This window comes from Lepisosteus platostomus, chromosome 6 (assembly GCF_059453375.1).
Source record: "Lepisosteus platostomus isolate fLepPlt1 chromosome 6, fLepPlt1.hap1, whole genome shotgun sequence".
Taxonomy (NCBI): Eukaryota; Metazoa; Chordata; class Actinopteri; order Semionotiformes; family Lepisosteidae; genus Lepisosteus; species Lepisosteus platostomus.
In genome coordinates this window covers 20,742,520-20,759,995 of record NC_142616.1, presented here as the reverse complement: position 1 = coordinate 20,759,995, position 17,476 = coordinate 20,742,520, and the positions used below count along the sequence as shown (strand labels likewise).

At 35.9% G+C, this 17,476-nt stretch overlaps 1 protein-coding gene across 2 annotated transcripts in view; it reads left to right on the top strand.

Annotated features, from left to right (window-relative positions):
- The window catches only part of parga (poly (ADP-ribose) glycohydrolase a), a 53,721-nt gene extending 41,092 nt beyond the window's left edge, over positions 1 to 12,629 (top strand). For both annotated transcript variants that reach the window (XM_088634716.1, XM_088634715.1), the window contains exons 15-19: positions 2,390 to 2,468; positions 3,480 to 3,588; positions 7,967 to 8,072; positions 10,170 to 10,298; positions 11,344 to 12,629. In XM_088634716.1, the coding sequence (XP_088490842.1) occupies positions 2,390 to 2,468; positions 3,480 to 3,588; positions 7,967 to 8,072; positions 10,170 to 10,298; positions 11,344 to 11,519 (599 nt within the window). In that variant the 3' untranslated portion in view covers positions 11,520 to 12,629. The remainder of the gene's footprint in view (positions 1 to 2,389; positions 2,469 to 3,479; positions 3,589 to 7,966; positions 8,073 to 10,169; positions 10,299 to 11,343) is intronic.
- Positions 12,630 to 17,476: the final 4,847 nt, after the last annotated feature.

The following is a 17,476-nucleotide window of genomic DNA, read 5'->3' as shown; positions in this document are numbered from 1 at the left end:
TGATAGTGGGACACAGCTAGATATAGAGGAGATGAGTGTGTGTGTTTTTTTTTTCATTTTCTATCTATCTAGCTTTGTTTTTCATTCTTCAGTGTCTTTCTCTAGTAAGGACAGATTTTCTCTGAATCCTTCATAAGGTACCCCAGGGAGCTCTGCCATTTATCCCAATTCTCTTTTCTGCCGTTGTCACCATTTCATAGAGATACCTCAAGCTCACCAATAAATTAGAATTCCAAATGTTTACTCTTCAATGGTTGATACTTTCACCTCTTTATATACATGAAAGTGCTATCTCTCTGACCTGTCAATAAACAAAAGGTCCATTTGATATCAGTCTGCTTGCAAACATTGCCTTTCACACTTCTTTTTATGCATGGCTAAAGCCATTATTTGATGGACGTAGAGTATACTATAAGCAGTTGAGTGATTTGAAGTTAGCAAAAAGGATTGTATTGTTGGAATGCTTTGAATAAATTATCAAAGACCTCAAAACAGATATATTTGTTCTTCTGGGAGAAAGTTATGAGTGGCTACCAAACATAAACAAGACTGGCAATAGCTTTGCTGTTCCACACAGAGAATTTGAGAAAATGTGAAACCGTAAATGTCGAAGGATGTAAAACACTAGTTTGGTGTGCTCGAGAAGCTTTCCTTGTCAGATACATTTTCATGCTGATAAACTATAAATGATGGTGTCTGCTAGAAGAGACTTTTTGTGTTGTTCATGTAAAAAGGCTGTCTTCTGTGTTGCTTACTATAGTATCTACTACTATACAGTAATATAATTTGGTCTGCAGCAGCAAGAGATAATCCTGTGTCCTTCCATGTGAACGGTCATTCGTGGTGACCATATGGTAAATTACACATTACTTGTTTACAAGGTATAGTCGCAAGAATTCAACTGTGGAACGGGACTCTATCTTCACAGTAATTTTCTTGCAGTTAATTTGTCACTCCTCAGGGGCAATAGCAAGCTGATGATCCGACTTTTAGCTAAAGGCCAATATTCATTGTTAAAAGCAAGGTGATTATTTTATGTCACTCAGTTTCAAAACAGATTCACACATCAATTTGCTCCTGCATTAGAACCCCTGTGAACTGACCAACAGCACAATCCTGCTATTAATCAAATTATTTATTCATGCACCGCAGAGAGGGCGACATAGCTACTAATGAGGTCTAATGAATGGGAAGTTAATTTGCGCCCTTGTTGTTCGAATGCACTCCTGTTCTTTGCATGTGCACTTTTCTCAGAGCTGACTGCTGCCTTCTCCCACAAGTCTCCAGGGTAGGTAATAGCTTGACCTTCCTCTGTGGGGATGCAGCCTATCTAGAGACATCACTTCACATTTAATAATTACTCAGAGGCTGTCTTATTAAAATCACAGTTAGCTTATTACTTGAGTGGATTTTAGGTAATTTTGTTTCTCTTTTTCTGCCTTGTTTTATACATATATATTTTGTTTCTCTTTTTCTGCCTTGTTTTATACATACCTATTTTAAAGAATAACTATTGTTTCATACTTTCAAATTTTGGATTTCGTACCACTTTCATTATTGCCCGAGTGTGTCAACTTATTTTAAATTAATTGCGTTATGTGTACTAAGGCATCATGGGTATTAAATTTCCCATATCAAGGTATCATTTTATATCTAATCCTCTGTGATTAGCAGTGATTTGAAAATCTGAAGTAACTGAAACCTCCAAGACCAATAAAGGAAGAAATGCCCCACATAGAACATACATGCCTCAATAATAACACATCTAACAGTCTGTAGAAAAACAAACTTTTAAAAGTGAAATTTGAGAAATAACAGTGGTGGGAAAAAAAGAATGGAGTGGTAGAAGGTTTATTTAAACCTATGTTTAGCATGTTCTTCTTTGTGTCCCTGTTAAGATGCAGTATATTTCAGTCTAGGTTATTTTCCTAATAAAATAACCTAGACTGAAATATAGTGTGGAGCAGTGGCTCTGTGGCTCAGAATCTGCGCCTGTGGCTGGAAGGCTGCCGATTCGTATCCTGTGGCCAGCAGAGGAATCCTACTCCGTTGGGCCCATGAGCAAGAGCCTTAACCCCAACTGCTCCAGGGGCACCGTATAAATGGCTGACCCTGCGCTCTGACCCCGAGCTTCTCTCCCTGTCTGTGTGTCTCATGGAGAACAAGTTGGGGTATGGGAAAAGTCAAATTCCTTTTACAAGGAACTGTAAATGGCCAATAAAGTGATCTGATCTTAATAGCTATTCATCAATACCATTATTTTTGCCTTTTTCTGTTGCAAGGTCTGCAAAATGCATGGGATTCACATCAGACATAGACGAGAAGTATTGCAAACATTTCGTTTGGGAATTGTAAGCAGAATGTTTATAAGATGAGCCTTGTCCTGCAGGTGCTGAGCAGTACAGTGATTACAGTGGATATGCAGAGACATACAGGTGGGCCGGAAGTCACACAGATGAGATACCAAGGTATGTTTCTGAGCTGCCCATGTGTTTTGGATGAGTATAGAGTCTCAACATAAGGAAATGATCACAATTAAGCTTCATAATTCCCTCTAATGGGCTAAAGAGGTATAAACTATTACTCTGTTACCGGGTAGTGCTTATTTGTGAGTGTGTTAAACGTTGAACTATATTCATGCAATATCTGCCTCATATGTATGTATGAAAATGTTCAGTATTGCAGTAAATTTAAGTTTTAAAAGTATTCAATTTTGCATTTTCACAATTATGTTTACATAAGATGCCTCAAAGAATAGTTCAGTTCAGGTTTTTATTCCTTTGGTACTGTATATGAACAAGAAAGTTTCAATGTTTTCCACAAGGCTGTACATCTAATCTAGTCCAATCCTTTCGATAGAAAATACTGAGAAAACTTAGTTTGACACCGAAGCACTTGAAGAGCCTGCAGTTAGGCTTAGTATTCTTTTTTCTTAAAACTGTCTGGGCCAGTTTGACTCCAGAGTTCAAGAGCGCTCAGGAAGGTACAATGAATAGTAAAATGCGCTGTGACAGTGAGGTTTCTAGATTAAACTAATTTGAAATCTTTAAATTTTTTCAGCACTGAGGCGTAAAATCAGTATTTCACCTCCAGTCATTTGCACTTCTCTTGACATTGCTGGATAGATTCTGCATTCGTCTTCACATCTTGTTGTGTGAAAGATGTGGCTGTATTGAAATATTTATGTCCTACTTCTTAAAGGAGTTTCACTTTGTTTTTACAATATTTAAACCTTGTTTCCCTTGTTGGTTTCTTAACAATATTAATAATTGTGCAACAGTAAAGTTATGCTGAATTTAATATACACTGTCGTACTATTTTAAATACTAAGGAAATCTTAACCCTGATTTTATACCATTGATTACAACAAAATAATGTTGTCTAATCACATTAAATGTATCAAAAATGAAGTCACCATTAGCTAAATCAATGTAAAATGTGTCTAAATTTAATATTTTTACCTGGATATTGTTATTTAGAGATGAGTGGCAAAGGAGATGTACAGAGATCGTAGCTATTGATGCCTGGAAGTACAAACAAACTCTTGAGCAGTTCAGCCCAGAAAAAATTAGAAGAGATCTCAATAAGGTGAGTGAATTCTTCATGCAGGTTAATCTGCAGAACATGTTTTATTTGTTGCACATTGTTTGGACCCTTATAATATTGTCCTGTAATTGATTGAGCTGTTCTATATGCGTGTTAAAATGTAAAATCTAGTTCATGTACTCTTTTGAGCCAATTCATTAGCCTGGTGAATTGAAAACTTTTAAATATCTTGAGTGGATTTCAGAGTATTTGAGTAAGTACCCAAGTAAGGAGAATGTTCATACAGAGAAAAAGACATTTTAAATTATATTGTGGAATATTATGGTAATCTATGATTGCAGTGAAATTTAATAAAAATGTAAATTTTTCTTATGGCTCAGCATCAGACCAAATTCCTTAACAGTATGTCACTACTGATGTCATTACTGTTAAATGCCCCTGGTCTTTTAAAATACACTTGGTTTCATTATAGGTATATATCTTGTTTATGGAATACATTATGGATTCACTGTAATAATCCTACACAAATGGATACATTTCCATGTTTTATTGTTGTTAAATGATCTTTATGTGTTTCTGGTTGATTACTGCTATCTGAAAATATGCTGTCCTTTGGTAAAATTAACACTTCATTGAAAATAGAGTGGCAAGATGGCACAGTGGTGAGCATTGCTGCCTCTGGGACACTGGAGCCCTGGGGTTCTTTCTGCTCGGAGTTTATATGTTCTCCCTGGGTTTCCTCTGGGTGCTTTGGTGTCCTCCCACATTCCAAAAACATACTGGCAGGTTAATTGTCTTCTGGGGAAACTGGCCCTGGTGTGAGTGTGTGTCTGTGTGTGCCCTGTGATGCACTGGCGCCCTGTTCAGGGTGTATCCTGCCTTGCGCCCAATGCTTCCCGGGATAGGCTCCGGGCTGCCATGACTGAACTGGATAATGGATGGAATTAAATAAAAAATGAAATGAAGGGTTGCAGTCATAATCTGAATACCTTATTTCTTCAATGTGTATTAAACACACCATTAACTAATAAGATGTTTTTATCCATATAGAATAGAAGGAAAAAGAACATACATCGTAGACTGTTGGAAGGTGTAACAGGATAAAATTGTGATGTTAGAGGTATCTGATCCTTTTTCCTCCAAATTCCCTGACTTCATATTCATGTAGCAGCGGTGGAGCAGGCATGAGAATGGATTTTCAGTATACATGTCACAAAGGTCATGCACGTTCGTGACAGCTGCCTGAGAAACTAAATCGGCTACCATCCACTAGCAAATAAAGTAGTCAGTCAAAGAAGCTGTGATTTTGCTTGCCAAGTTATGCATTGCAATGATTGGGTTATCGCTGTACTGCTGAGTGCTGAGGCAAGACTTTTTGTATGTTATTAAGTAATACTTAGATTAAGTAAATGGAAAAGATGACTCAGTGTTGGGTCAATGAAGCTACTGTACCTACTGTAGGTTTCAATTTCAATTCAGTTTTTAGAATATGCACACAAGATGCACTTCTTCCTACAGAAGACATTGATTTACTATGTAGATTATGTATGTGGTGGAGTTCAGTCCAGTAAATTCCTAATAATTTGTCATTCAGCACCCACATCCTTTCTGTCAAAATTACTCTTCCCCATCCTTTAAACTGGATCAGAAACCTTTATCTGTCTTTTACTTAATAAGTACTACCAACAGGTACCAACATCTCTCATTAGACATATAGGAATGACATACTAATATTTGCTGTGTATTCACAATAGCTTCTGAGACCACAATTTTCTTTTTTACAACTTTTATCATCCATATGTCTTTTAGCTCCGAGACCAATGAATTTAGTTTCTTCTTGATTGGTGGCATGCAATACATGGTAACAGACATACTTCAGCTTTTATCTCCATTGATATTAATTGGATTTTTCACAAAGTGAAAGCAGTGTTTGTGACAGGAGAAAAATGTGCTGTACATTTACATTTGTAGGATTATTGGAAGGTTATGCTTAGATACAATGCTGCCTAGATATTAATTTGGCATTTGACCAAATTCAACCATGGTTTGGATGATACTGTCTCTTTTGTATATTACAGAATGTACATTGTTTTAACTTGTTTCACAGTGGCGAGTCTTTTACTATGTTAAGATTTGGGAGTCACTTATTTGTCATTGATGTGTCTTATTGTTAGTTGACTCGGTATTACGTATTGTACATCATATTATAATATTATTTTGTATTATTAGGACTTATGAGCAGTTATGAGTTATCATATTGTTCCTTTTGGATTACTATGTAAATGCATTATAACTGAATTTCTATTTTATCTGAAATTAATTCAGAATTTTACCTTTTCTTGTTTCTTTGCTTTTCATATGTTCCCAGTCATTAACTGAAGATTAGCTTTGTGAGTTTTTATTTCAGTAGGTACAGTTGTCAGTTTAGCAAGGTTATTTAGCAATAAAATTCCTCCTGATTCTTTGATGTCTTGCTTTGATGTATCATAGATGAAATTCTCTTTAGTTGTAATACTCAAATGATTTTATGCACCACTGAGAAATTTAATTGGCATTTGAGTAAAAAGTATGCTTATACAAATTTTAATTGCCTTTGTGTTGAGCCATTATATTCAGTCTTATAAAATTATCAAAGAAATCCTGCCTAATGTTACCTAAATATGACTAATATGTTTTTCTTGCTTTAAATAAACAAATTGCTAACCAAGCCCATTGAGCTACACAGGCTAATTTGAGAGAGTTACTGTAAATGGGTTAGCTGTGTACAGTATTTATTCAGATCCTAAATACGTACACTTGGTTTGTGCCTAATGGGTCTTGCTGTATGAGAAGGAACTGCAGAGTCTGGTCTTCACATAATTTTATTTTTTTTCTATGCTTGGTTATAATCCCAAAACGTTTTATTATCCACATGCAACTTCTAGAAGTCAGAAGAAAATTTAACTATATACAGGAGGTGCAGTGTAAGGCTGTGAACTATTATATTACTTGAGCATGCCCTGAATGCCTTAATTGTAAAAATAATTATTGTTTTATTGCCTAATTAGAAAGTGCAACTGCCATATGTTGTTGCTGATAGATTTCAAACATTAGTGCATCGTACTTCTCAAAACATCATTGAAATCCTAGTGCAGATTTAAGACTTCAAAATTATTAAGGGCCTTTTTTCTTTGGTGTTGTCCTTTACTAAACTGACATGCCTTTGATAGGACAGGCACTGTGATACTTGTAGTCCTAATGCAAACCTGTCTTAGCCTTGGTGACACACTTTTCTTTAATTTTTCAACAATGTTGAGCTGAGTTGCTAATGAGAACTCAAATAACAAAGTAAAACAACTGTGATGTCTGGGCTCAGAAAGCAGGATTTTTTTAAAGAGATTGACAGGTATGTGAGACGTGTTCAAAAGGCATACTGGAAAGATTCTATAGCTTACTGTCACATCTGCCCTTTAAATATAGCTTATAATATGCCAGAGGAAGGGGGATATCGGCCTTTAATATTCACTGTGCACAAAGAATTCTCTACCTGGAAATTGTGGTACGGTTTTGTTTTGATTGTTCCCTTCTGTTATAGAACATTGGGAAACTAATTGGTGCTGCTACAGAATATACAAATTATTTTACCCATTCTTTAGGTTACAAAGATTTGCAAATATGAGATTTGAATTCAGATAGCTTATGTGTTTTTTTTTATTTATGACCTGATGACAGTTTAAAAGATGTGAGTTTACATATAGGGTTGCTAGCTATGTGGGCAATGTCTGGTCAATACATTTGATTCAGAATATGTACTAGAACAGCTGTAGGTTGCTGAATTCATTATCTTCTGTCTTTCATATCCACAGGCTTAATCATTGCAAAGTAGTTACAGTATATTGTAGTGAAATATTACTACAATAAGCAGTGCCTTGAGGCAAATAAGACTGCATATGATGTTTATCAGAGAATGGGATGTTGATACTTACGGGTACAAGACTTTTCAGGGTATTTTTCAAATATATTTGATTAGTCTGAACATTGACAGAAAGATTGCTGTCTTAACCATTTCAATTTTCATTATGTGAGAGAAGTACGAAAGAACCATCAGTCTGTAGAGCTGAAAGCCTGTTTTTTTCCACAAGTTTTGATTTAAAAAGTTGAAGTGAGCTGTCTGTTCGTGGTTCTGTCATTAATCTCAACTGGATTTTCTGAGTGTGTTCAGACCTCTGTGGATAATAATATTCACATGTAAGGGGTATTCCTTATACCTTGACATGGGAAATGTGTGGCAGTCTGTGAATGGTGTGCATATATTCAGATAAGTATATCTAATTGTTTTTCTGTTGTAATTGATACCATAACAATTGGAAATGTTGTGTGTGAGTGTTTGCATTTTGTGTATAAATTCATATACGTTTTTTTCTATTTGATATTGTTTCAGGCCTATTGTGGCTTTGTGCGCCCTGGGGTTAAGAGCCAGAACCTTTCTGCTGTGGCCACTGGAAACTGGGGCTGTGGAGCCTTTGGCGGGGACACTAGACTAAAAGGTGATGATTTTGTCATAGTAAAACTTGGAAAACTTCAACAAAAATAATATTGTTTCTCGAATCTTGATGGATTCAGTAATGTATTCATTATAAATAGTTACTATATTTTTCTCATTCCTTTTTTAATTAGAATTTCTAAAGAACGAGCAGTAGCTGTTTATTGGGAAAAAAACTCTAAGCCTTCTAAGGGTTTTTCTTTCAGTTCAATTCAAGTGATGGAAATGATTGTCAAAAATCTGGTTAAATTTCTCTTCTTGAAATACACTGTTCTTAATTACTGCCTTCTTCATATAATGCTGAGTCATTCAGCAACAGATATTTGATCATGGCTAACCAGGACTCCAGTAATTATATTCTAATTGCAAAAGTCTGCAGTGTTTTTTTGCTGTCAGAAATGTAAACTTAGGTCAACTTTCTATAGTTTGCTTTAGAAGTAGAATCTAATAAATAGAAACATGTATTGTTTACATTTATACATTCATGGTCTTATTGGTGTTTGTAAATGATCGATTTTCCGGTTGTATGTAGTGACATACTGGAAGCAAATATACATTAACTCCTGTGGAGTAGTACCTTTGGTGTGAAGCTAAGATGAAAACAAGTGAAGCTCACTGCCATATGTGTGCTATGAAAACAGCTTGTGAACATGAACCCATGGTCTTTTTATGTAGGAGAGAAATCGAAAACACAAACCTCAATAGAGTAGTAAGGACATGGTCTCATTAGTCTTACTTCGAATACACTCATTTACTTAAAACCTATTTGTCTACTCTCCAGCTATTGATCAGCCGACAAACTTTTATGTTTTCCATTAAAAGTGGAATTGATTGCTGGGTCCAGTACATCAATCCAATGTAAGAATATGTCAGTGTCTTGGATCACTTTCGATTGGCTGGGTTTTGGCAATCCAGAGAAACACTTGACACTTCCTGAAAAGAAGGCATTAATGTTTAATACAGAAAATAGATCTAAAGATGTTTAGGCTGATATTTGAAACTTAAGCTTTTTAGATGTTTTATTTCTTGTAATTCTTGTGGTTCTTTTTGATTAATTTTAAACCACATTTTGGAGACATAAATATCTAGCATCTTGATTTGTATGATTCTAAGTTTGAGGTAATACTAAAATAGTAATAGTGATAGTGAGGTAAAGTAGGACTGAATATTTAGTAGGAATGCAGGAGAAAGCTTCTGAAATTATTCTACTTCATGGGCACGTGGTTATTCAGAGAACTTGTTAAGCTTTTTATGTTGTAGCCTTCATTAATCTGCAGTCTGTGCAAACCTCTTTAAATATTTAAAATCTAGAGCCCATGCCTTAATTTTCTACTTTTTGACTAAGATGGAGTTCCTCTGGGAAAACCAACTGTTGTATTATTTACCCTTTAAACACAAATTAGACTGTATATTCTACAACTAAATCTGAGGGAGATTCATATTTATGTGTTTTCTTGCATATCTAATATGCATGTACAGTATATAAAAGGAAGAAAAACACAGATGTAAAATACTTTGTTTACCTTACACTGGAAAAATATACATCGAAATAATCAATTTCTGTTTTCACAGTAAATAAAAGCAAAGCATCTATTTGCACAGTGATTAGCCTTTATTTATGCTATTCAATGAACATGTTGGGATTCATTTCTCTGAAATTAAAATCCAGGAAATATAATCTAATCCAATGTTTTTTGTTCCGCATTAATTTAAAGTAGCTGTTTAACTTGGTATTTTGTTCTGTGGAAATTTGGCCCTTTAGACCAAATTCTTAAAATCTTGCCATTTGCTGTGGTAATATCTAAATGTTTTTTGTAAGACAAAAGGGTGGAAGGAGAGGAGCAGTATGAGCAGAAGGTCGTTTCTGCACACGGAGAGAAAGCTTGAAGGCAGTTTGTGTGCTCTGTACCTTGAGCAGTTTCCTCACTTTTCTAGTGTCAATGCTGACTGGTTTAACTCAGACAGAGGCAGAACAGAGTGTGTATCCAAGAAGTTCGTATAAAATAAACAAAAATGGAGCAAAACTCAAAGTCTTTCCCGAATACCCTCTTATTTTAACATAATGCACAAGCCAGCTGATGGGATGTGGGTTTGGTCTCAGCTCTGCTGCAGATGATGGCGGCTGCAGAGACGGGGAGAGATGTGGCGTACTTCACTTTTGGGGACAAGGAGCTCATGAGGGACGCCTACAACCTGCACGCCTTCCTGACGCAGAGAAACATAAGTGTTGGTAAGAAGACTTTTCAACCAAGTCATGTTTCCATTGAATTTAGCAACACACACACACAAACAAAGCTTCTTGGGAAACTGTGGATCTCAAAAATAAAAATAATCAATAATAATAATACATAATAGTCAATTAATAATTAACAATACAATGAATAACCAAAAATAAACAGGTACTCTTGTTTCTTTTTACTTGCTGTACTAATTTTTATTTTGTTAGCCTTAGAATATTATATAAAAATATTTGACAGGTACTGTTTTAAATTGTTCATTGATAGTTTCTTCACCCCCCACCTTACATTTTTGATTGATTTAAACAGTCCCATCATTCCAGTATCTTATCTTCTTGAGTCTTAAAGAAAAAAATAAAGTTTAAATATGCATATTTTTAATCTAATTTTAGGTAACAGTTGCTTTTCAAAATCGATTAATTCTTGAGTCTTTTGATTCTGTACAACTGCTTTAAAGTAGAACAGTTAAGGGAAAAAAGGATCTCATCCACAGTACTGAAATGTAAACCTTAGACATATTCCTGTACTCAGTGTAAACCATGACTGTTGGACTTCACCTTGTGTAGTTTGAAAGAAGATTAATTGTGGCTACGAATACTGTGGCATGTAAAATAAGAGACAGATAATTAATAGGTGCCTACAGTGAACCTTGTATTTCCAAATTTGGCTTTTCTCCATTCTGTCCATTTTTCACACAGGCTGTGAGATTCCAAGCTAGAGTTATCTCTGGGGGGCCGTAAACTGCCCCAGACCTGTATAATTTACTGTGGAAAAAAAGAATCTATTCATATGCAAAGTTATCCTCTCTTATTAGATTTAATCAGTCCTCTTTCTAGCCCCATGGTATTTAGATTGCTTTATTTCTTATTTTAATTTTCATTTAACTCCTTTCCCCCCTCTTGCAATTAACAAAACACTGCAATTTGAAACCACTCATACTGTAACTTCCACAGTGACACCTTCTGAAAATACAGTTTTAAATAATCTTTTTTCAGCTTTATGTGTAATAGACTGATGTATTATTTTTTCCTTAAACAGGAACTATATACGGACTTCTTGAACAGTACTACAACACTGTGTGTAAAAACTGTGAAACCCTACGACCTGATGTGAGTCTCTATAATTTCATTTACAAAAGCATAGACTCGTACTCCGAATCCACGGACAGCGAGGAGGACACAGCCGGGCCTGCAGGCTCCACGGAAAGTAATTAATATCAAGGTTTCTTCTGCAAGACCTCGAGTTCTCTTTCTCAAGAATATGCGATTTGGGTATTAAAATGGATTATGATCAATTCTCTTAAATTTATTTTTTAAGTTGTTTTGAAAATTTGAGCAATGGCCAGAGATCCAATACTTTCTTTTTTATTTTTTAGGTGTGCAAGTAGAAATACTATTCAGTGCTTTAACAGAAAATATTAAAAGTTTAATGACACGAGTAAGTAGTCTTGCAGCTACTGTAGGTCATCATTTTTTATTGTGTAGACATTCTGTCAGGTAGTCTTTTCTTTATGAATTGCTGTTAATACCCAGATGTTGTAATCCAATCATTTTTTTAGTCTTGTGAAATAAAGTTGTCATTTTAATGGAGATAAAACAGTGCCTAAATCTGCAGGTATTGTATTTCATTTTTTGACTTTGTCACTCCCATCCAGTTTTATTGAATTCACATCATATAATAAAAAATAGTAAAGTTGTGGACAGGTCGGTCCTTTATGCATAGAACAATCCCAGATAATTCAGGAGCAATGTGTCAGGATTCCAAAGCAGTAGTCTGAAAGTGAAGAATACCTGACCGACTCTGCCATTATAGATTTTAAGATTAAACCTTTGTGTTTCTAATAACTAATCATACATCTATTTTAACATATTTTGCCTCAGTACCGTTGTGGTTGTTTGAAAACTTTGCTTGGAATAAGATCATTTCTTATAACTTTCAGCTTATGTAGTGACACGCCTTCCCTTAATCAAAGTAAGCCCTGGGTAATTCATTCTTATATTCTACTTCTTTGTTGGGCTTTCAGGTGAAGTACACACCCTAAAGATACTATTTGGTATTGGGTATACTATTGTATTTATTTCCCAAGAGGTCGGAATACTATATAAATTGATTTTTTTTCCTGCATGTTTACTTTTTACTTTTAAAGTTGTATTAATTAAATAATATTTTATTTGAATTTTTGAGGAATTAAATGGTTTTTTTTCTTTTATGCCTTATATCCAATACGGATGGAGAAATTGAATTTATTAAAATATTTACTGCATTTTTATATTGTACTCTCTATAATGATCACATTAAAAACATGACACACTGCTGTATACAAAGTTGATTTTTTCTCATTTTTCAATTATATCTCCACAGAGAACCATCTGTACAACTTAAGAACATTTTTAGTATAAACCTGGTACTGCATATAATTCTGACTAAAAGTAGTGTGTATGGATAATGGGAGAGGAGACAGGAACTCCCCTTACGTACAGAATTTTAAAGTGGTGCAATATTAAAGAACCTCATTCTTCCCGTCATAAAAGTACTAACCAATAGAACAGAGGGACAATGTTGGATTATTTGAAAATGTGCGCCTACTTCCAATAAAAGTAACAGTTTGTGAAATGTTTTGGTATAGTTACTAACAGAACTTACCTGTCATACCCTTTTAAGAACTGTCCAGTACCCGTATATGAATGTGAAGCCTCATCAGGTGAAGTCAGAGCGGACCAAAGTGTCTCACTGTTGTAAGGAAACCTCCCTCTACACAAAAAAATTTACTCAGTTTAATTGGTTTTCTGTAATTATGAAACTAAATCGGAGTGTGCACTGTTAGAATCATTTTTAATGTCTTCCAGTGAAACCCGAGGATATTGCTGTTACTAAAAATATGCCTGCTCGTTGTGTATAATGCTGCCCTACAGGAATCTCTGATGGGGCCGATAACTATAGGAGTTAAATCAATATTTCAAACATGTCGCAGTGTCAAACAAATCATGCCAACATAGTTGTGGTATGATCAATGAAAGCCATGTTGGTAATGACAAGGGGAAAATTGCTAAGCTGGAACATTGTTTTGCTAAGATGTAATGTCACGAATAAATTATTCATGGACAATTTAAAGCAGCAGAAATTATAAATGGCGTTGGCATCGTTGCATGAATATAAGAATTGTATTAACACGCAGGCCGTTTTTCCAGACATGGCCTAATTGCTTTTGTTTTAATGATTGTGTAATCACACTGCAGTGCATGAGCGGATTGCTCACTTGCAGGTTTGCTTCATACCTTGCCCTTTTGTTTTGGAGGAGGGGATCAAATCGGGCCTTTCAGTCATTGTAGAAAATCCTTTCAAAATGAGCTACCTCATATGCAGTTTGTTTCAGCATAGGGACAGGTGCAGTCTGGACCTAAACGTTAAGATTTTGTTTTGTTTTAACCAGTGGTATGTCAGCTCCACTTAAAACAGTTCCGACTGCTTATGCAAGCAATGTGTCCATAATGACTGACACAGGTTGGTGTTTACTGCTTGTTTTTTGTCTAACGTTTTTTAAGACGAAGAGCTCACCAGATACTTTATAACGCTTGTGTACTTTATACAGCATTTAAATGAGGCTACAGGATATGTGAATTAAAGTCCTTTAATCACTCAGCACTTAAACGAAAACAAGCCTCTCCTGTAGATGCAGGTCTGACAAAATCTGAGCAACCTTTTTATAGCCCACTGATATCAAAGGGATTTTGGTGGCAGCCTTCACAAGTGTAGTCTCCAGCTCCCTGGATTGTTCTTTGCTCGGCAGCCCCCATACTTGTCATTGACCTTTTTAGGACCATCTGTCACAAAACTTACCTATTCATCATGGCTGATTAAATGCCAAATTCCTAATTCATATTTGATTAAAGACCTTTTTTCATCCAATGGATGGATTGCTTTGCACTCTTTGATACAGATGTGTTTTGCCTCTTTTAGAGTTCAATTTTAGTGCATTTAGTGTTTTAACAGAATAATTGTGCACATGTTCACATTGTAGACAACGTATCAGTTGTAAACCTTTGTTTCATTGATATTTCAGATAACGTATGTTGTATGATTTCTCATGCCACTTGATTTTTCCTCTCAATGTTGCTGTTTCAACCAGATCGGAGACTTCATTAGACATAATAGGTGAATTTATTAAAGAAGGTGAAGGGCACATTTTGTGTTCATACCGACAAAGCCAAACAAAGCAATGTGCATAATTTTTGTTAAAAAAAATCTCCATAAAAGTCCGCTTTTATGTGCTTTTTTAATTGAACAAAAGCAGGTGAAGATTGTAAGAAAAACACAATAGTTGAAGATCGTAATAAAACACAAACATCAAAATAAAGAGGGTCTTTTGGCCTTACATCATCCACAAAGATGTTTGTTTTGGGCAAATGACAATGCTAACCAGAGGAGCTGATTCTACAGGTAGTGGAAGCATGCTCAAGTTTTCTGAGTACAATGCAAGCCGTATTATAATAGAAGGTGTGCAGCTGTTGGTTGTGCAGTTGCATTAACCAAAGACCATTTCTGCCTCTGTTTTGGTAATAGTTCGTATTTCAGATATTGGAGTCATATTAAAAAATAACCTGTGTGTGGTTATAATTAAGGCTTTATCTCAAGACATTGTGTCTTGTTACCCATGTGCTGTACTTCAGAAAAAAAACCTTATGACATCTTAACTTCCTTAGCCGGTGTAGGAGCTTGACATCCCTAAGTGGATTATATCTCATAATCTACTTTCCCAGTGGAATACAGCCTCCACTGCTTCTTTCTACAGAGCACTGAATGGCCCTAATTATAGGACTGCTTTCCAAAGGTAATTATGAAACTCATCAGCCAGCAACACATTTATGATTTCCAAATTACTTACCTTCTGTTGTCTACGTTTCCTTTTTTAAATTGCTGAAGTGGTTGTGTTTTCAGATGTCTTTCTCCAGCCAGAACTCCAGAGTACCTGCAGGCTGATCTGATCTTCCAGTTCTGGAGCAGCCACAGTGTAAGATAGGTGAGTGAGCGTGCACTCCTGGATCGAGGCCAGAGATGGAAAACCCTCCGAGGTGGGAGGACATGGCTAATTAAGAGTACAGTATGATGACCACTTCAGCGGAGACACACATTCTCATGAGAAAAGAAACTCAAGGGTTTTCTGTTTGTCTGAATTTCTTCTTCTTTGCTATTCCAGCTGGGTTGTTTGCAATTAGCTTTTGCGTACTTTCCCTCTGTTCACATTACAAGTCTCATATGCGTAGACTACAAATGCATGTCTTTATATCCTGTTTCTACATACAAGCAAGTCTAGGTATGGGCAGTACTGGGATGGGAGACCTCTAAGGGAAACCAGGTAGGTGCTGGAAGTGGTGTTGCTGGACTAATGCAATAGTTAGGACTCTTCCTCCTGGAACATGGCTTCCAGACCAAAGCATCAGCATGTCATGTAGGTGGTGTCACCTATCAGATTAGATGTTGTATTGAGGTCTTGACTACTTGGTCATTTAAGATCCCACGTTGCTTTTCAGACGTGTAGGGGTGTTAACCCTGGTGTCATGGCCTAATTCCATTTTTGCCTCGCACAATCTTTTGGTCAAGCAACTTCTTTTTTCCCCTTCATCTGCTTCGCAGTGGTGTAGCTTGTGCAGCTGGTCATGTGTCACCCACATGGTGCTACACTTCAGTGGTGGTTGAAAGAGCTGTATAAAAGGATTTTAATAATATATAAGAAAATTCACAACAGGTGGCCCCATTATTATTTTTCTGCAGCATTCTCTAAAATAATCAAGCTTCATGCTGGTTTTACCCTGACTAGGACTCATCAGATCGGTACAGCTATACTGCAGCTCAAGCCATTGGTAAGGGTGAAGATGCCCCAAAAATTGAAAGTCGGCATCAAGCAAAAATGCATTTAAGGTTGTATATCTGTAGAACTCAGTATTAAATATCTTCAGGTGCTAATATCATTCAACTAGCCAAAAAAGCTGATAAAGGCATTGTTGCTGATGTGTTAGTTTGAAGTAAAAAATAATCTGAATTTACAAATGGGATTTCTTTTAACCTTTTCCACAGTCAGAGAGATATAATACAAATACCAAATGCAGACTCCAGGTTTATGTCTCGCAACCAAGATGAATCACAACCTTAAATATAGCCTTACAGTATGATATATAATATATACAGTACAGTACAGAACTTTGAAATAATCAGATATTCTACTTCTGTTACCCAAACCTTATGTTGTCATGCTATATTGTCTGTTTATAATAATAGGATCTGTACACTTTGATTTCTACATGTACTAAAGCTGTACATTCTGAAACAAATAATTGCTGGACCTCTTTCTGTTTATGAAAGCAGAGAGCGGAGAAATGTATTACCAAACACTGAGCTAACTTTATCTTCTAAATGCCTGTATTGTAAAGTAATTATGTCAGAAAAGGTGTAATTTCACAAAGCTGTGTATTAGGCATTGCCGGAGGGACAATTTAAGATGAACAGTATTAATAAGATGCCAAAAAAAATGGGGCTCTTACTCCATCTCTGTCACGCACAAGAGTCAGAACAAAAAAATGGCATTTTCACTCATAATTGCCTGACCCTGCCTGTTCTGGGTCACCAGGAGAATTGCATTGTTTGTGTGTGTGTGTGTTTCAGACAGGGATCCTTGGGTGCAGGAAGCTGCTGTTTAAAGGCGCGGTGAAGGAGTGCAGGCTGTGTCACTGGGATATTGATCGAAAGATGCTGTCCGAGATGTATTGTACCACTGAGATAAATGACAAGTACAAGGCTGACATTTCCCCACAAGGCATAATCGAACACCTCTGGACTGTGTGAAAACCTTTCTCCATATGGCAACACAGAGCCCTGTAGTCTCACAGCACCTGTGTTTTTTTTTGTAATAAAAACTCGCATAAGCAGCATAGTGTCACAATGTAGGTAGTTAGTTTGCTTAAAACAAGTAAAGTCAAGTCTCACCTATATTCTGTAAGGCTGTCCAGTGGTACAGTATGTTGTGATACAGAAGCAACTCGCTGCAATTTCAGGAGTATTTGCAAAGTGGTTACATTTATGTCTACCTTACTCATTGAAAAATAATGTTAATGTTGATAGCAATGATTCTCAAAAAAGACTGTTAGAATGTACAGGAAATGTACATTTAGAATTATGG